This window comes from Beauveria bassiana (assembly GCF_000280675.1).
Source record: "Beauveria bassiana ARSEF 2860 unplaced genomic scaffold BBA_S00111, whole genome shotgun sequence".
In the NCBI taxonomy this organism is placed as follows: domain Eukaryota; kingdom Fungi; phylum Ascomycota; class Sordariomycetes; order Hypocreales; family Cordycipitaceae; genus Beauveria; species Beauveria bassiana.
The window spans coordinates 1-18,739 of NW_007930946.1; the positions used below are offsets into that span (position 1 = coordinate 1).

The window sequence follows — 18,739 nt, forward strand, 5'->3', positions numbered from 1 at the left end:
TTTATAATATTTAGTCTATTAATTACTTATTTTTTTAGTTTATACTTCTAAATATATTATATCTATAAATATTAACCTTTTCAGTAATAAGTTATTTTCTTTTAGAATAATATTATTAGTTTTATAACTTAATTTTTTGATTTATTTAGTTATTTATTATATCTTACTTATATAATATAAATATAGAAAGATTTAACATTTATATTTTTTTAATTAATTTTTTATATTATATGTCTTTAATTAGTTTTAGTTTTTAAAAGTTATTTTTATCTCTTTAGGGTAGTATATCTTTTTTTTTTTTGCGTTACTTTTAGGTTGCCACTGTAGGTACCTAATGAGTGGTGCGTTTTTAGGGCTCTTGAGTGCGCGAAGTTCTGGCCGGCGCCATGAGTAGAAAAACTTCTAACGAGAAAAAGAGAAGATGCAGATACCGCACGGGCGAGCGACCGCTAATTTCTGATACTTTCGCGCTTTTGTCTCGCGCGTCTCAGAACTTGGCAGCACATGGGAGAACAGTCTACTACCACATCGTCAAGTTGAGGAACTAGCTTCCTTGGTCAGGAAGCATTGAGAGGCCCGATACCACAATCTACAGCTTCGTACTTCCCGCGCACACAATGCGCACCACAGGCACGTTCTAATTGTCACAGTAATGGACATGCTAGAACGCAATGATGAAATTAGGTCTGAGTGGCGAGTGGACGATGACGATCGTTTCGCAAGCTCCTTTGCGACTTTAGGAACGGATAGCAAGAACGATGAGGCAAGGAACGGCACACATGGTTGAGTTACACGACCCGTTCTCCGCTCTAAAAAAGACTCAACAGAGACATGGAGATGGAAAATACTTCGACTTACAAGGTCGAATCGCTGTTCTTGTGCGCGAATGATGATCTGGACGTTGTTGACGTAACCAAAATTATTGGATGTTGCCGAGGTCTAGGCAGGGCGCGGGGCGGGGCGGCATCAACTGTTTAATCGGCTCTCCGAAGACTATAAACTATTAATTATTTCCTAGTACCTGCCACAGTCAGCCATTCCATCGTCTCCCTATTACCATTCCGTTCTCTATTGGAATTGAAATGGCCATAATTTCACGGCCACCTGTGCAGATCTCGCCATGGATCGGGCTTCCGCTCAGTATATGGATGGTTGTCGTAGGTGCGATGACATTTACCAGGGTCCCGTTTGGCGACGGGGTAAATTGGCCGGTGTTGACAAGCTTCCGCGATCCCAGAGTAAGTCGACAAATATTGTAGGCTATGCGTAAAATTTGGAAAGCTAATTCTGCTCCTTAACAGTCAAGTCTAAATATTCTCAACCATCGTTCTCAGACTACACCGGATTGGCTCTACAAAGGCGCGAAAGGTGCGGCAGCTATCTTATGGAGCATTTTGATCCCAATGCAGCACAGCACATCTATTCGACGGCGTTGGCCCAAGTTCCACCGTCGCAGCGGGTACACTGTCATTTTGCTGTCGATTGAGCTAGCCATAGCTGGGTACTATATGACAAGTCAGAAGCTGGTAACAACTCATAATGATTGGTATCACATCCATACTTTTTACAACGCCAAACTTCCGATTCCGCTCCTCTGGTGGCCTACGTTTGACGTCGCCATTGTTATTCTCGGCCTTTTCTACTTTCTCAGCCTCTACAAACTCTACATCTCAATTCGGAGCAAGAAGATCGAGGCGCATCGAAGGTGGGCTGTCTTTCACAGCATGACAGGATACGCCATCGCGATTGAGCGACTGATTGCAGTACTGGTACTTGGAATTGGCTGGGTTCTACACAGTTTGCCTGAACACGTGCAGAGTGAATGGTTACGACTGCCACGTGATATCAGTGGGAAACTCGAAGTAGAAGTGTCTGCTCTTGCTTGGACATTGACTGCTGCCGGCAGCGCTGTGGCTCTCTGGACGTATATAGAATGGAGAAGAGCCGCCGTCTTCGGACCACTACGTGCGGTATCGGAAAGCTCAGCTAAAAAAGTAGACTAGAAGAATGTCCATCCTTTGTATAAGCCATCAGCCATCATTCCATGCAGTGATGCGTATACATGCGCTAGCTTGTCGTGATGTAAGAGACGCTACCTTCTTACTCGCTTGATGGCCTGATCTTGGATTCGGAGACTCCTTAACCATCAACAGCAACAGAAAAAACTTTCACGATACGTATCGTACCCTGCTGAGAAAGAAAAAGGATCTTCCAAGGTACTTGCTGATTGTCTAATAGGTGACCCACAGGTACCTCGTCCCCGGTCAAGTCCGCATATTGAGTCCACAACTATTTAGGAATCAAGGGTATGTTCTCCATGCAGGGAAGAGATCGAGTAGATAGGTGTATACGTAGAGGCGAAGGAGATTAGCGCTCATCGGTTGAAGGGAGAGAATGTTCCGCACACCGTCGTAGTGAAGATGCGTATCCACTAATTCGACTTTAGCGTACACGACAGCGAGTTGTGGCGTCATCAGCGATCCCGCACGTGACCTCGTGCGAGTAACGCGTCGACAGAATGCCATCACCACACGGTCAGCACACCATTTACTTCAGCCGAAGGCAATCTACGCGCGCGCCGAAGACCGCGCATTTATGCATCGATTTCAAATATGGCGCGCCAGAACACATTTACCGTCATTCCGCAGGTTCAGCGCTACAATGCCGACAATGCGACCCCCACGCGGCCGATGACGTCCAAACAAGTGCGCAATGCGTACAGGGCCGCCAGCAAGACTCCAACCATGACGCGCGCCGAGCGAATCAAGTGGGAGCGTGAAGAGCAGGACCGTATTAGTAAAGAGTTTGAAAAGGAAAAAGCGGCGGCGAAAGCGCGCGCGGCTAGGGAAAGGAAAAAGGAAAAGGAAATGCAGCAACGCGAGGAGAAGCGTCGAAACGGGTTGCCCTTGGTGAATGTTCGTCCCAGTCAGGATACTATTGCAAGATTCGTCCGCGGGAATGGCTCAAAGAAAAAGAGAGATGCGGAGGGTCTAGTGATGACAGCGGCGCCTGAGGCCCCGCTGGGGAGCTCGGCGGATCGAGACGTTGCGAATGTGGCAATTCTAGGAGTGAATCCTACAGCATTGGGGTCAATATTGGAAGCGGAAGATAATGAAGAAGAAAAGAAAACGTCACAAGATATACTACGCAACGAATTGGCACGACCGAACAAAGAGCATTCTCCTGCCGAATATAATATACCCGCCGAGCCCGATCAAATGACGATACATTCCGAAGAAGCGGCCATCGAGCAGACAGAAACACCGATTGATGTACTTTTAGAGAATCATGATGTCGGTGTCAGTCGTCGAGAACCTATAGAACGGGCCACATTTGACGCAGCGCTTGAGGTAGTCCCCGCGGACGAGGCGGGAAAGCTCTTTAATGCAAACCCACGTGGCCATAGAACGGAAGGATCGGTCGAGTATCGTGTGGAGAGGGCAGCTGAGTTGATAACACCGCAAGACTTCCTTGATGAAGAGATCAACACGGACATGCTGGAAGAAATAGACGAGCTTCTCAGTGGGGTTCAGACACCCGCAGAGCCGCAGTCGGTGCGACCATATCCACGGACCAGTTATACAATAGCGAACACATCCGCAAACGCCTTACAATATAAAGAGCCACAAAATATAGCAGAATGTGGCTCAAAAACCGTTCAACAAGACAAGGGAAAATCCCCTTCGCAGGGCAGGGTCGAGATCCTATCATCGCCATACCGGGCGCGACAGACGGTACCACCGGCGGGTACGCAAGCTATCTTAATCAATCTGGATGAGTTCTTCCCAACATCTTCGCAGCAACTCCGCGAGCTTGAAGAGGAACAAGTGCAAAGACAGCAGGACGTCACGCTACAGGCGTCAGCACTCGATGTACAAGCTGGCACGACAGCCAACGGGAATACAGAGCTCAGACGTGACTCGCGTCCTGGACCAATCGCAAATGCAAAATCTGAAATGGGGGCTCTCGAGCCTGACTTTGGCTCATTCCCCTCCACCGCGCACTTTTCGCTCTCAGACTTCTCCCCGTTTGCGCAATCACCGCGTCAAATAAGACAACTGCATGAAACAGCAGCAAACGCATCTACCCAGCTAGTCTCCATGCCAGAGCCGGCTGCTTCTACTCCTTCGCCACAGCTGCAATCCTCCCGCTTCTTCACGTCCTCTAGCTACCGTGAGCAGCTGTCGCTCGCTTTGCAGCGCAGCCGGCGCTCCGCCGCTCTCGAAAAGATTCAGGAAAAGGAGCGCCAGCGACAGGAAGCAGGGCTCCTGATGCAACGTAGCATCTGCAACGACGAAGCCTGGCGACAGCCAGCGTCCCCGGTACGGTCACGCAATAAATTGGATCAGAACAAGACCTCACCAGGTAGCAGAGTGGCTGCGGTGCACCAGGCGGATAAGGAAAATGTGCAGCCAGAAATGCAATGCTCCCAGGAGACAGAGTATGGTGGAGACTGGGTAGAGACTGCGGCATGGGATCTAGCGCTTTGCTAGGTTAAACTGAGGAGCCGGTATGCACTAGACTAACGACTTCACGATGTGACGCAAGTGCAACTTGTTCATCAAGAGCGAACGTATGTTATGTAATAAGTGATATATGAGGCTGACGAAGACAGAGACGCTCATGTTTTCCCAAATAGACCTCCAACGCCGTTCGTTATCCGTTATCCATTTCCGCACCCTATACTTGTGCCGCTACCTTCCATGTAATTAAAGCAAAAGTTGTGAGCGTTGCCAGGAAATAGACCAGGGTCTAGTTTGAACAGAAAGCATTATCATGATCGTCGTTAGAGACGGCGGGCGGCACGGCACGGCTACAGGAAAATGCCCACCCACTCCGTCTTGTTGGCCACTTTGGAATCGCAGCCTTCAACTGCGCAGCGCAGATCGTGCGGTGCCTGCTGGGGCAGCTTTCCCAATGGTCCGGCAAATCCCACACCATCCGGATTGGCCTTTGTTGGTCGACGGTTTTCGAAGCATTCCGCACAGTAAACCTACAAGTGAGTTGGCAGCTGCGCTGGGAGGAGAGAGGGATGGATGATGGGAGGATGAGATAGGGGAGAAGGACTTACGTGTCCGCACTTCTTGATAGCCCAGAAATGGTGATCGCCAGCGATACGTTTGCGCTTCTTGGCACCTGTCGCGGTGTTATGCAAAGTGCCGCCAGTCGGGTCGTAGGCAAGCTCCGAATCGCAGGCCGGGCAGACAACGACGCGCTCCTCCGCATCATCGCCAGGGTCGACGACGGTATCACGCGTGAAGCCTGGTCGAGTCGGCGGCAGAGAAGGCATCTCGCGCGGGGGGCTGGGCTGCTGCGGCTGCCTCTGGGCGTACAAGCGCGCAGGAAGCCCGGTCGGCAAGGGGAGAGACGGCGGCTGGCTGGTGAGGAAGTCTGCGCTGAGAATGTCGGCGAGCGTGCGGCCAAAGCCCCGGGCAAATGACGACGCAAAGCCATAGCGAATAGCTTGGCGCGGATTCAAGAACTCAAAATCCACGAGATGGTCGGTGCCGCCAGTGCTGTCAGGATGCTGTGGTATCATGGGACGCTGGTGATTGCGATTGCTGCGACGGGGCGGCTCGTTATTGTTCGTGGTGTTGGCAGTATCATCATCGCCAGTAAGATCGATAAAACTAGTTTCCGAGGCAAGCATGATACTTTCACTGCGGGAGAGCCGTGGTGGCGTGAGCCGTTGTGAGTTTGTACGGCGAGGATGGCGGTGGGGGCGAATCGGTGGAAGTCGTGCGGTTGCCTCTCCGGTACTGGCTGTTCGCGGCAGCCGCACCTCAACCGGCGAGTCAGGCTCTTCCGTAAGATCAATAACGGCATCATTCTGCTGGGGCACCTGTGGAGGATGTCGTGATGTTACGTGCTGTTGTTGCCTCCTGCGCACGGCACCAATCGACGAGGGCCGGCTGCCAGGCAGCGGAAGGGTGAGTGGCGGCGTGGAGACGGCGCTGGCGGGCCTACTCGGCCTCGCTGAGACGATTTCGATCATATCGTCTTCATCATCGCTCAGTGTCTCGAAGCCACTGTGCTCGGGGGTCGTCATGATTTCGTGTAGCAGTGTCACGATGTCGTCGCGGGCGCCGGCGGTTCTCTGTGAGCGTCGACGAACGGGCGAGGCTGGCGGCTGAGCGAGCCGTGAGGGTGTGTATCCGAGTGCGAAGGGGAAGTTGTGAAGGTCGGACGATACCGAGTCTAACGAGAAGCCTCTGCCAGGCATCGGCTGCGGCGGGGTGTTTTGAGACGTAGAGCCTAGGGAATGTGGCAAGGCAGCAAGGGTTGCTGAGGTCGGGCGGGAACTCCGTTCGTGGTTACGTGCTTTCTTGGTGGACCATATCTCACTCTTTCAGAGGCGTCTGAGGTCGGTTGAAATCTTTGGCTTTGCAGAAAATCAGCTTCTTGAGTTTAATTTATCCGAAATCGCAGTTTCCGCGCCGGCACGGTTTCGAAAGAGGTCAGATCTTAAGTGTGGCGAGGAAAAACATGGTGATGTCTTTGGTCTGGATGGTGGGGGCGCATTTGACTGTGGGTCGCAGGCGCTTATGCTCGACTCAGTGGCCGGTGTTTACCTTGGGTACGGTTTAAGGTGTTGTGAGACGTGAGAATCATTCCTACAAGCAGTAGTCGGCGTATAGACGGCAAGTTCGTAACTGGATTCAATCCAAGGAGTAATCAAGCTCTGGCGTGTCTCCAGGTCAAGCTTCTCACTTTTCAGGAAGATGTAGCGGATACATCAAATAAATATCTCGGCGCTTTTGTTTGGTCGCCTATAAGTCGGCCGAAACTACCCTAAGGCGTCTGTCTACCAAACACATTCCAGTAACTAGCCTAGGCTGTAATTTGTCAACGAAAAAATGACAGTGATAAACTTCGTTGGTCACTGACACGGTGATTTAATTCCGTTTTCTCTTTCCACGCTGTGCTCAAACAGCTCCCTATTCCCACCTGCGTTACTCACTGGCTAGATTTGCTGGGCCTAGTCTTTCACAAATCGGCGGGACGGTAAGGGTATCTCTAAAAAGCGAATCGCCCTTCAGAGCTGTATATCTCTCAATTCACAAATCATCAGAGCTTCGCTTTAGTACTAAGCATCCGATTCTTTTTTCTTTTTCTCTTTCTCAAGTTTTGCAATTACCGGACTGTCGTAAACTTGAGTGGGTGAGGCACTAACGACTGCTTGAAACTCCAGCCCCTGTAACCCTCCAAAGACAGAAGCCACAGCTGTCGAGGGCCAGGATCAGGCGCGCCTGGAAGCCGTAGGTAGTTATCTGAGCCGGCCTGGCCCTGTCGGCAAGTAATATCACCAACATATCAGCACCTAAAAAAAGAAACACACGTACTGGACTTCTTTCCTGCTAATACGAGTACTATCAGTAAATCTACGCACTTGCTCGACTAATTGTAGCAAAGAAACCCCACGAGGAGGCCTTGTATTCTCTGGCGTCCCCATAATGTGCAGCGTTTTAATCGGACGCTACACAGCACTTGTACAAGTTAATCCTCGGGAAAGTCCTTCGGCTCATAGGGAAGGGACAGCGCAGTAACCGCAATCAAGCCCAGGAGACCAAAAACGACCCAGAGCGGGACAGAAGTCTTCAAATCACCGAATGTTGCAATGAAGGGTGCAGCCAAGAACGCTAACCTGCCACAGGCAAAGGCTAGCCCACAGCCAGTGGCTCTCGAAGCAGTAGGCATCACTTCAGGTGTATAACTGCGGGAGTCAGCGACATAGATTCATCTCTTGTACTTTTGGGACACTCACGAGAACACCATTGCGTAGCATGCAGTTTGCCAGAAGCTAACCATGCTAGAGAAGGCTATATTGGCGCCCGCTGTTCGGACAGAGGTAAAGCCGCCGCAGAAGGCCGCAGCGCAGGCCGCTGTAATTGCTACACCCCGCCTTCTTCCTATAACGGGGAGATCGATGATTGCTGTCGCAAAAATGGGTGCGAGTATAGCCACAGTGTTTGATATAGCATAGTCTCGGTATGTCTGAAATGTGCTCCCGTTTCCTAGCTTGGCGCCGTTGTTCTGAAGGTAGATGGGAAGATAGATGCCGTACAAGGGTGTACTGTCGAACTTGTCAGCGGTTGTCAACGGTTATGAAAGCGGGAATCCGCATACGCAATGCCCTTGCACATCCAAAGTAGAAGAATGCCAGACGTCGAATAAGCAAGCTTTCTATTTGCAAACAATCTCTTGATCAAGGCCAAATGGCTGACGTTGTGGCTCTCTGCGGTTGTGATGACCGTGATTGGCTGAAAGTCCTGAGGCGAAATATCAACCAATGTACGATTGACCGTGGCCATTTTTTTTAAAATGACCACAGCATCGTCGAATCTCCCCATAGCCACCAACCACTTGGGGGACTCTTCCATTTTCATGACGAAAATTCTGATCAGCGCTGCTATCAGCGATAGCCCTCCAATCAAGACATATTGGTAGCGCCAGCCCATGTTGTCGCTGTTCCTGCATGTTTGCGGAGTAGAATATTGTGGGCAAGAGTAAAAGGTAATGAGCGGCCAGGCTAATAAGAGGTTAGCAGAATGGACTGGTTACTTGGCAGATGCACGAACCTAGATAACCCCCCAAAGCAACTCCAACGCTCGACCAGGAAGTGATTGCCGTGATCATGTAACCTTTGCCTTTTGGCAGCATTTCAGCAAAAACTGCGAGGTCAACAGCAACTTTGTGAAAAGGTCAGCTCCTGTACATCAGTGCGAATGTTTCGTCTTACAGTTCCCACCAGCGGCCAGTGTCTGAAGGCCCAGAAAGACGGAGAGCACTGTAAAATTGGGCGACGCCGCAGCTGTGAGCGTGAAGACGGCGACAAGTAGGAGAGAACACCGCCAGATGACAATACGGCCAACAAAGTCCGCAAACATTCCACAAAGAAGAGCTCCTACCAAAGCGCCAACGCCACCTGGTAGCAAGATCATGCTAGGATATTTTACAGACCACTGCTTCACGATTTGTGGTAACACTATTCCAACAGAGGCAGGAAGCATCTGCGTTGGTCAGTAGTGATGCGGCATGGTAATAAGTTATGCGACAGCCTCTTACACTATCCAGGAAGAAGCCAAAGCCACAAGTCAAGAACATGCGCCATTGGTATCTGCCAAGTCCGATCTGCTGAATACTTCTATCAACGAGAGCAAAGTTGTGAAGCTGTGGGTTCTGCTCCTTTTCTTTGCCTGGTAACCATTGTGATGTCGTCGCTGCTTCCACAGTATCATTCTGCTGCTCCACATTCGACGAAGACATCTTTCGAAAGGTTGCTGCTGTCACCACGGATGAATTATGCAAAAGTTCAGAAGACCGAGAGACGTGGCTGATTGATCTTTGCAGTTTACTTTTATATTGAGCTCAGCAACTGAAAATGGCTCTCCGCACTGTGATTGACACGAAAACATTTCGGCTATGGTGATGGACGGCGCTGCTGAGCTGGCTGTCACCCACACCATAATTACCCCGGACGAGCCATGCAACCCTGTGCTGTACCCCAGACTTTGAGTGCATAACATCCCGTAGCCAGGTCTAGATCCCAACTTTCATCCAGCCACTCACACCATATCAATAAATATACTGCATCGGCTATGGCAATATCTGCGGCAATCAGCAAACACTTGTTTTGAGTTTTATTGAATCACCCTAGCTGACGCTGCAGTGAGCCCAGGGTAAAATAGAGTCGCCACCGAATCCTTCGACATTGCCACCTGGATTTGTTCGCCAAATAGTGGCACTGCAACCACCACTACACCACTACACCACCGAGCCACCATCTACCAATGTTTTTCGCTCAGTACCAAGGGCCATATTGTACATTTTGTTACGGGAAGAAACGAAAGGCTCTAGACAAATTCTTCTTCTTTGAAGTCGGAAAAAAGCAATAACAATTTATTCAGTTACTGTAATATGAGTGTTTGACAGGAAATTACGGCTACTACAGCCTCTCGAACTCTTCAGGCAATTTCTTGCCAGAGACCCAAGCAGACACCCCTAGAGCAAAACGCTCTGGGAATTGCAAGTCCCATCCATGCGTTGCATCCCTTACGATGACTGCTCCGGACCCATCCTCGGGCCACAATTCGCCTTGGCCAGTCCTCCTGCTCCTTAATGTCTCGGCCGTCTTTTCTATGCTGGGCACATCGTCTCCTTTTGCTCCCGCGATCGATAGAACCCGTACCGGAAGCTGACGCACATGATCCAGATTAAATAACAAGACCCAAGAGAACATATCCTTGACTAGCTCCCAAGTGAAGTTGGCCCTCATCTCCGACAATAACTCGTCGTCTATCATCAAGCCAAGTTGTGAGCTGCGATAGCGATACACCGAAGTAGGGATCACGTGTAGCATAAATATCATGAAGCAATATGTGAATCTGGGCCAGCGAGCCATGAGCAATCGCTTTCCAGCTAAAGGAGCAGCACCGGTGACAAAGAGCGACAGAACGAGGTCAGGCTGGTGTAGTGCGAGACACTGACCGACGTACCCACCCATAGAAACGCCAACGACATGAGCCTTTCCACCATGGGCATGCAGACCAATGAAGTGCGCGACAAGGGAGGCCGAGTTTTCGATTGTTCCTGGTTTTATTTGTCGTGAGGCGGAATGCAGTGGGAGGTCAGGGATGAGTAAGTGGAAGTCGGAGAGGTGCGGAATGACGAGCGCGAACTCGAGACGGCACGTGAAACCTCCATGGAGAAGAACAATGCTGATGGGTTTTTCTTCATTCAATGAGATAAATGATAATGTCATATTCGCTGCATCTGGTGGTGTAGGCAACGCCATGACGAACGATGTAAAGGTGAAGGACAACGGGAGAAGAAGATGATGGCGATTGACCAGCAACCTCCTTCCTGAAGCTATATATTTCAAAGCAGCAAGTCATCTAGGGTCATTTTTTGTGCATAAAATAAAAGAAAATTGCTAGCCATGTTTCAGCAGAACTTTTGGGCGGATCACTGTTGAGCAGCAATAAGCACGGTGATGACCAAAGCCGACCAAAACCGACCACGGGCTCGTGGTGGGCGCATGGCGACTCGGTCATGTGCACAGACCCGATTGACCGAATTGGCCAGTGTTCTGAGGAGGAATGTCTAGCCTCAATCAAGGCTGGTCTTCGGGCGCCTTCTGTCGTTCTCTGGATCGCGTATTCTTAGTCGGGTGTTCGGTAGTACGTAGAGCCCGACACTGAAGCTTCCCTGGCCGCCACATACCCATAATGGTACCCAACTGGGCCGAGACGTTGTACAAAGACCTTTTATCAGATATGAGCTATTAGCTGATTTATTAGAGATAAGAGTTTATTCGTAAAATACTAGTGGCCGCGAAGCTCGTGGTCCGCGAACTTATGCAGCACCCATCTAGGAAGGTGCGTGTGTGGCTGTCGCACGTGTAACACCCCGAAAGGTTCCTAAAGTGTGTAGCGAAATCCTACTACTCCATCAATTATCAGTCCCGCCTCATTCGCTTTCTTGTTTTGACGCCGAAAATACTCAGTAACAACGAAGACATTGACAACGAACAGGACTATCAGCGCAAATGCAGCGTACATGCCTGGTCTATAAGTTGGCGCGTCTTGCGGCCGAAAGATCAAAGAGCCGACGAGCCCGCCTATAGCTCCCATCACGATCTGCAAAGCGATGGCCACTTTTCCATCCTTGACTGACACTATATTGTTGGACATGAAAGTCAGCACGGTTGGGATGATGCATTGGATGCCAGCGATAGACAAAAAAACGCCGGTAAGTTTGCCACCTGTATCCGGCCCCCAACCCATCAGTAGAAACCCGCCGATGACCACAGCCGCATGACCGTACATGAACGGCGCTCGTCGATGGAGTTTGTCAGCGAAGTAGCCCGTTGCGACTGAACAGATGGATGCAAATATATAGGGCGGCGTCTGAAGAATTTGACTCAAGGCCACAGAAAAGCCAAACGCACTGAGAATGGTTGGTGTAAAGAACGCCAAGGCATAGTATGCGGCAGCGATGTAAAAGTAAAGCATGGCCATCGTCCAAACGCGCCAGTCTTTCAGTGAAGCAAAGGACTCTCTTAATGTTGCACTGTCATCCAATATCTCGGCGCGGTCTTGTTGAAGTCTTTCCCGCACGAGGTCGAGTTCGTCTGGATTCAGCCACTTGGCGTTCTCGGGAAACTCAGAAACAAAAAAATAGACGAGTAGGACGCAAGCGATGGTAATGAGGCCTGGCACAATAAAGATCCAGCGCCAACCCCGGAGTCCTCCAAGCCCCTCCAGTTTACTACAGCCGTAAGAAATGACCCCGGCAAATCCGGCGATGATGCTCGCAAGTGTGTACCATATGGCAATTCTCCGGTGCGTCTCGTAGCGCTTGTACCACGACGAGATCAGATAGACGCAGGCAGGCTTACGCAAGGTTAGTGCTGGGCCGGTGGGAGAGCCTCTGGGGAGACCTTACATTGAGCCCGCCTTCGAAAAGGCCAAGAAGAACGCGCAGACTGGTAAGTTGGGCAAAGTTTTGTACAAGCCCAAGACACGTCGCGACAGTGCCCCATAACAGAAGGAGGATAGACAAGTATCGAACGGGGCCGATGGGCCGGACGAGGAGATTGCTCGGTAGCTCTGATAGAGCATAGGTTGTGAAAAAAGCTGCTCACTCGCTTGAAGGTCAGCTTCGACCCAAAAGAAAAAGCGACAGGCAAAGAGCGCCGGTAATGAAAAGGGTACCAACCCAGAACGGCGATGTTATACCGAGCACCCCCCAAATTCAGATCCTGAGCCATTCCAGCAACCTTGGCGGAGGATATATTGACTCGGTCAATCGACGACAAGCCTACCAGCAAAATGGGGATAGGCAAAACACGAAAATCGATCTTGCGCAGTAGCCGTTTCTCGGCCAGTGTCACGACACTGGAGGGAGACGCCTGAATGTGAGCGACCAGAACGGACTCTTTATCGATCTCCTCCCTCACGGCATTGGCGACATTTGAAGGTGTCGCTGCATTCTTGTCTTTGGCATTGGTAATCATGGCAGTGAAAATTGAAACAGATCTAATAAGGATGGGAGGTAGAAGTAGACCAAGTCCTTATGTGGTCCGCGGGAGATATAAAGAGCATACCAGTGCCCGAACTACAAGAGTATTCTAATCCCGGTGGCCTCTTCTACGCTAGAGTGAGAGCGGAACACGGAGCAGAACACGGAGCGGAGCACGGAACGGGACACAAAGGCGGGGTGCGAAGGTGGCGCGACTGAAACTTTTATTACCTTGATGAAGCGCTGCCGCATACGTTGAACATTCTGCAAGGATCTTACCATGTCATAAAGTAAGAAGCATCGCGTACCTCCTAAAAGTGTGACCAGTACGTGAATCCGTACACAGGTGTAAAGTACGACCACGTCCTGGGTAGGATTATTAGGAGGGTTTAGCTGTGGCCCGTAGGCCTATAAGAGATAGAATGAAAATTATGTTATATAAAGGGAAATTGTTACGGTATGCTGCGTAGACTGCCCGGTGAAAGCAGCGGAGGACTGTCAACCCTTCATACTAAACACCCTCCATCAGTCATACTACTTCGTGCGATTCAGGATCATAATTGGCCTTTCCGGCGACTTCTTCAGTGATCCGCCCAACCATACATGAGTCACATTGTCTGGGTCAGCAATAATGCTGATATCGTCCAAGGGGTTAGACGCTAACGCGATGAAATCGGCGTCGTATCCTTGTGTTAGGATGCCGCTCTGAGGGGCTTGTGGACCGAGAACCTCCGGGGCCGTGGCTGTTGCCGCCTCAATCGCCTGCAACGGTGTCATGCCACCCACCTGTACCGCCAGCTCTAGCTCCCTGCCATTATGGCCATGACTCAGCGGAGTGCCTCTCTTGCTGATGCCGTAGTCCGACCCGCTCGCGATCTTGATGCCGGCGGCTACAGCGGACCGGTAGGCGTGAGCATGGTGCAATGCTACTTGCTGAAGCTTCTCGTACGCCCTAGTCGACCATGACTCGGCGGTTGCTAGGCCGTCTTCGACGATGGAACGAGTCGGGACCAGGATGGTCCCCTTCTCTTTCATCAGCGCAATCGCCTCATCGTCTAGATAAACGCCGTGTTCGACAGTGGTGGCACCATTACGGACCGCCGCCATGATGCCAGGCTTGCCGTGGGCGTGAGCAGCCAGCGCTCGCTGCGACCTTGCTGCCTCCTCGACCATAGCCCGGATCTCCTCGTCGGAGAATTGCTGGTGCCTCGGGTCGTCACGGTCACTGGACACGCCTCCACTGGTGCAGATCTTGATGCATTTCGCACCACGGCGCAACTGTTGCCGGACCACTTTGATGCACTGGGGGACACCGTCAGCCACAACGAGTGGGAGGCCGCGACAGCCAAGTTCGTGGAAATGATGTTCCGGCATCGTGTGATGGTCGACATGGCCTCCGGTGCAGCTGATCGCGGCACACACAGAGTAGATGTTGGGCCCAATGAGTCGACCAGCGTCAATCTCCTGAGAGAGCTCGGCCCCCCAGCCGGCCGTTTCGCGGACGCTGGTGAATCCAGCGTTCAATGTGGCTGCAATATCATGGACCGTACGAGTACCAGCCAAGAATGGGTGAGGGTCTGCCATGCCAGCCATGCTCTGCTCAAGATGCCCAATGTAGTGAACATGGCAGTCCCACAAACCTGGCAACAAGACAGGCACGTCGACCGTTCGCTCCGGCGGCACACTCAACGAGGTAGGAAGTCCGGACACAGGTCCGGCATAGTCGATTTTTCCAGCCGAGAATACAAGAATAGCGTCTTTGACAGGGTCACCTCGGCCTGGAATGAGCAGGGGCGTTTTCACCGCCGAGCGAGCCCCAGACAGTGAGCTAGAATCTTGCGCGTCGGACATGTCTCAAGCTTGTGATGTTGCTTCACAGCAGCCGTCTATCACGTCAATTGTTGAAGTCACGACGGTAGAGTGTCGTGTTCCGTTCTAGAAAGATGTTTTAAGTAGGTATGGAGCTGTTGAAAGGTAGAGAGCAAGGCGACGGTCTTCATAGCACCCTCAGGCTTGCCAGCAAATCGCGGGGTAGCCCACGGGGCACGGAGCACGGAACACGGAGCACGGAACACGGAAAAGGACACAGAACCCGAAGGATTCGCGCGCTATGCTGCAGGCTACTCAATTGCCATGAGGCGGGCGTTCAGCTAAGTCTTCGTCGGGGTCTCGGACTGTTGATCCACGCGAATACACACATGTATGGACGGATGTTCACACCACCATCATGTCTGGCGCCTTTCAATGGTACCAACCTCTATATTGATTGCTATTGATGCGGCAAGTCCAATATATGACGTAGCGTGTGGCAAGTGGGTTGATGCGCCGATCTAGAAGCAACACGTCGAATGGGACCTACAGCTAATGGGAGCACATAGCCTCGTTGCACTTCGCGGGGCAGAAGTTGACAGAATAAATTTAGACAGGTTACATTTTCTACTGGGTATGATGCCTATCTCGTCCCGAGTCTGCGGGAAATTGCAAGCCTTCAGAGTCTAGAAAGTGTGGCGTGGTCAACCCCATAGCCAGGTCTGCTTCATAATTCCAGGGAAACACCAGATTTGACCAATCTGCTGTTAAATAGGGATTTGTCTCGAGCAACCACTCGTTACCATAATCTAACCCTCCCGCCTGCGAGAATTGTGATGTAGGTCCTGAATCAGCCAATGGCTGGGTCACCACGGGGTCTTGGATTTGTAATTCATCAGTAGGGGAAAGTCGGGTGCTCATGTGCGGCGGCGTCATAATTCGTTGATTGGTAGGCTTTGCACCCGATCTGTCGAAGATGTCATTCCACAGGATTCTTAGCCAGCGCGCGAGTATATAATATTCCTCGAATTGTTTGAGGGCAATCAGGCTTGTGCGGAGCTTCGCCAATATGGTTTCGCGCCCTTGTTCATTCAAGGTTCTGTATGATACGAATTGAATATTCATCGCAGCGAATAAAGCAGTCACCCTGATAATGAGAAGTCGTGAGCAGAATGTCCGGGATCAATGACAGGCCCTAGACACTTACCACATCATTGGAAAATAATCTGGGCTCCAATACATCATTGCGTCCTCAGCCAGGCGCGTAATGCTGTTTGCAGCTTCAAGCACGGGGTTCTGATCTTGGTGAGCCATGTCGCTCTCGCCGATATGACTCTGTAGTCGCTGTTGAAGACTGATTTCTAGGAAACTAAATTCGTTACTACCACAGGATCATGCTCCCGAAGTTCAAGGGAACCTGCGGAGGGTGCGTCATCATACTCACTAGTAGCACATTTCGAGCGTAAGATATAGATGATGGCCACGTTCTTTCTGAAATCTGTGTGGTAAGCCCTCATGCCATGCTCGAAGAGTGGTGGAGATTTCCTGCTGTGCGCGACGCCGGGTATCTGCAGAGGCATACAGTGGCAGCCGAGCTGGAGAACAATGTCGGAAGAAGACCTGCGAGGCTGTCCGGTTCAACTGAATCTGCTCCATCACGTAGCTTGCAGTTTCCAATGACACATCGGGAAAATCGTCCGTGGTCAAACTTTCGATGTTGCAATCTAGTTCGTTGATGACCATTGGCACGCCCAATGCGAATGCAATCTGTCGGTCCCGAATCTAGTTGTCCCCCATCTCCAGTCAGATTGGTGGGTGATGTTTAGAGAGAGATTGTATCACTCACGTATAGACACCACCAGATACGCCTCCAGAGTGTTTGCAGATCTCGGGATATGGCGCTGTACCGGGTGGTTTTGTGCATGCCTATGCATTGGGCCGATCGTATGGCTACCATGAACCACCATAAAGAGTCCTGGAAAGCTGTGGGCTGACCCCACCAATAGTGCAGGAGAAAGCATGATTGTATCATATCAGTGCGGTCGGTCGTACTAATGCCAGCATCAAATGAGTTTTTGGCTAAACCGAAAAAGTGGTCGCCAGCGTCACTTCTGCTGCTGAAACCCAGGAGATGGTATATCTCTGGATCGCATTGTGTTGATCCCACGAATAGGACTGACCGGAGAAGTATCATCGACACACTTCCATCCTCGACTGACGAAAGAAACTTGAATTTGTGCAGAATAGGAAAGTAGACATGGAAGCGTTCGAAGAAAACATCGATTAGTCGCCGCATCAGATTCCTCTGGGGTAGATCTTTCGGTAAACCTGGGGCAGGGTTGCCAACCTGGGCATTTGGCAAAGCTTCACGCTCGGGCGCCCCGGTAGTTGACGGTGCTCGATTTCCACCATTTTCAGATGTGATTTTCCGCGACGAAACACTACCGACGTGGCCATTTGCAGCATTATGTGCAAGAAATGACGCGAACCAACTCTCACCCGCAAAGACAGACTCTCCTCTACTTTGAGGTCGTAGTTGGGTCACCTTGTGGCTGCGGGGCTGCTTTTTTGTTACAGCAGTCGTAGCGTTTTCAGTAGGCGCATTATCATCATCATCATCATCATCATCATCATCACAAAGATGTCCGAGGTTGAGAAGAAATTCTGTATCCTGGGCGGTTTTCGGGCTTGTCACATTCAACTGTCTTGATATAGACTGCTGAGGGGATATGATGGCAAGATGACGCTCAGCCTGAGAGCTCTGTTGCTTTTCTTCGCTCTCTACCGCGGCTACAAATCGTCCGCGAGAACCTCTGTTGACGATCAGTAACTCGTTTATTAGTGTGCTTTGCAGCGTGCTTAAGCGCAGCGTAAACGCAGTCGTCTCTCGTAGTGCTGCACGGAGGAGGGCAATCACCTTGTGCGTTTTGACTGCACCAAACGACAATCAAGGTTTCCAGAACTAAGACAGCCTGAGCACGGATGCCCGATGAGTGAGGCATCACATTTGACGCGTCTTCTATTGCATCTCTCGCAAGCCTGAGGTCTGCGGGAACTGCGGGTCATCACGCCAGGTGTGACCCTGCTAGTTTGAGAAGTGTTCGGCCGAGACATTCTCGTCGTACCGATTGAAGTTGCCGTTTCTAGAGCATGCAGGCAGGCGCAGGTTTGCATTAATACCATAGCCGATGGAGACTTCGAGGGCAAGGTCTCGGAGACGGGAAACTGACAAGAGTCCGTGTGTAACCAAGCCATAATTAGCCTCCTACTATTTCATCAGGTGGCTTTACAGCCACTTACTGCCTGTTGGACCGTCTAAAGTCTCTTGAATGGCTTAACTACGCACGGGAGTAAGGAAGCTCCTGGCCCACCACCCCCTTATAACCTAGGCCGGGCGCATCGGGGGGTTGCGGGGTAATCAACTACCGATTCCTTACGCTGAAGTTACTGCTCATTGCTATTCCGTAGTATTTAACCTGACTCACTACCTAAGAAATAGACTAACTGTAGATTAGGAATAAGCCATCGTTACACTATAATGTTACAAACGCTATAGCATGTACACGGGGCTAAGTAAGGCGGACCACTGATACACTAGCACCTAGAAAGGATAAGGAGGTTACGTGATTAAGGACTTAAGCTATTAAGCTATTAATCTAAGAAGTAAAATCTAAGAGATTTATAAGGATAACTATTAAGGTTATAATTATATAAGTAGTACTGTTAGAAAGCCCTAGTTTTCCTAATTATATTAAACCTACTTTTATCTTTATTAGACTAAAATAAATTAAGTTATAGTTAAGTATTATACCTAATCTATAAATCTTAGCCTCTATAGTATAGTAGTTCTATATTAGGGAGTTCTATGTAGGTTAGTACACGGATTATAGGTTTAAATCCTACTAGA

General features: G+C 50.4%; 6 protein-coding genes across 6 annotated transcripts; 2 read left to right on the top strand and 4 right to left on the bottom strand.

Annotated features, from left to right (window-relative positions):
* Positions 1 to 1,082: 1,082 nt before the first annotated feature.
* BBA_10263 (uncharacterized protein) lies at positions 1,083 to 2,003 on the top strand (the record flags this gene model as incomplete). The annotated part of the gene is made up of 2 exons (XM_008605360.1): positions 1,083 to 1,238; positions 1,302 to 2,003. 2 exons carry the CDS (start codon positions 1,083 to 1,085, stop codon positions 2,001 to 2,003), a joined length of 858 nt encoding a protein of 285 aa, XP_008603582.1.
* A 609-nt stretch (positions 2,004 to 2,612) lies between these two features.
* BBA_10264 (uncharacterized protein) lies at positions 2,613 to 4,493 on the top strand (the record flags this gene model as incomplete). Its single annotated transcript, XM_008605361.1, has 1 exon — positions 2,613 to 4,493. One exon carries the CDS (start codon positions 2,613 to 2,615, stop codon positions 4,491 to 4,493), a length of 1,881 nt encoding a protein of 626 aa, XP_008603583.1.
* A 320-nt stretch (positions 4,494 to 4,813) lies between these two features.
* BBA_10265 (RING finger domain protein) lies at positions 4,814 to 6,612 on the bottom strand (the record flags this gene model as incomplete). Its single annotated transcript, XM_008605362.1, has 3 exons — positions 4,814 to 4,993; positions 5,072 to 6,255; positions 6,573 to 6,612. 3 exons carry the CDS (start codon positions 6,610 to 6,612, stop codon positions 4,814 to 4,816), a joined length of 1,404 nt encoding a protein of 467 aa, XP_008603584.1.
* Positions 6,613 to 7,497: 885 nt separating this feature from the next.
* Positions 7,498 to 9,267, bottom strand: BBA_10266 (sugar transporter; the record flags this gene model as incomplete). Its single annotated transcript, XM_008605363.1, has 6 exons — positions 7,498 to 7,714; positions 7,766 to 8,074; positions 8,128 to 8,530; positions 8,580 to 8,690; positions 8,741 to 9,011; positions 9,067 to 9,267. The coding sequence occupies 6 exons, from the start codon at positions 9,265 to 9,267 to the stop codon at positions 7,498 to 7,500; spliced, it is 1,512 nt and encodes a 503-aa protein (XP_008603585.1).
* Positions 9,268 to 9,946: 679 nt separating this feature from the next.
* On the bottom strand, positions 9,947 to 14,874 carry BBA_10267 (amidohydrolase-like protein; the record flags this gene model as incomplete). Its single annotated transcript, XM_008605364.1, has 8 exons — positions 9,947 to 10,869; positions 11,224 to 11,281; positions 11,445 to 12,395; positions 12,448 to 12,611; positions 12,721 to 13,040; positions 13,255 to 13,297; positions 13,332 to 13,431; positions 13,627 to 14,874. The coding sequence occupies 8 exons, from the start codon at positions 14,872 to 14,874 to the stop codon at positions 9,947 to 9,949; spliced, it is 3,807 nt and encodes a 1,268-aa protein (XP_008603586.1).
* A 585-nt stretch (positions 14,875 to 15,459) lies between these two features.
* On the bottom strand, positions 15,460 to 18,287 carry BBA_10268 (cutinase transcription factor 1 alpha; the record flags this gene model as incomplete). The annotated part of the gene is made up of 6 exons (XM_008605365.1): positions 15,460 to 15,979; positions 16,040 to 16,201; positions 16,277 to 16,614; positions 16,679 to 17,645; positions 17,958 to 18,097; positions 18,270 to 18,287. 6 exons carry the CDS (start codon positions 18,285 to 18,287, stop codon positions 15,460 to 15,462), a joined length of 2,145 nt encoding a protein of 714 aa, XP_008603587.1.
* Between the last annotated feature and the right edge of the window lie 452 nt (positions 18,288 to 18,739).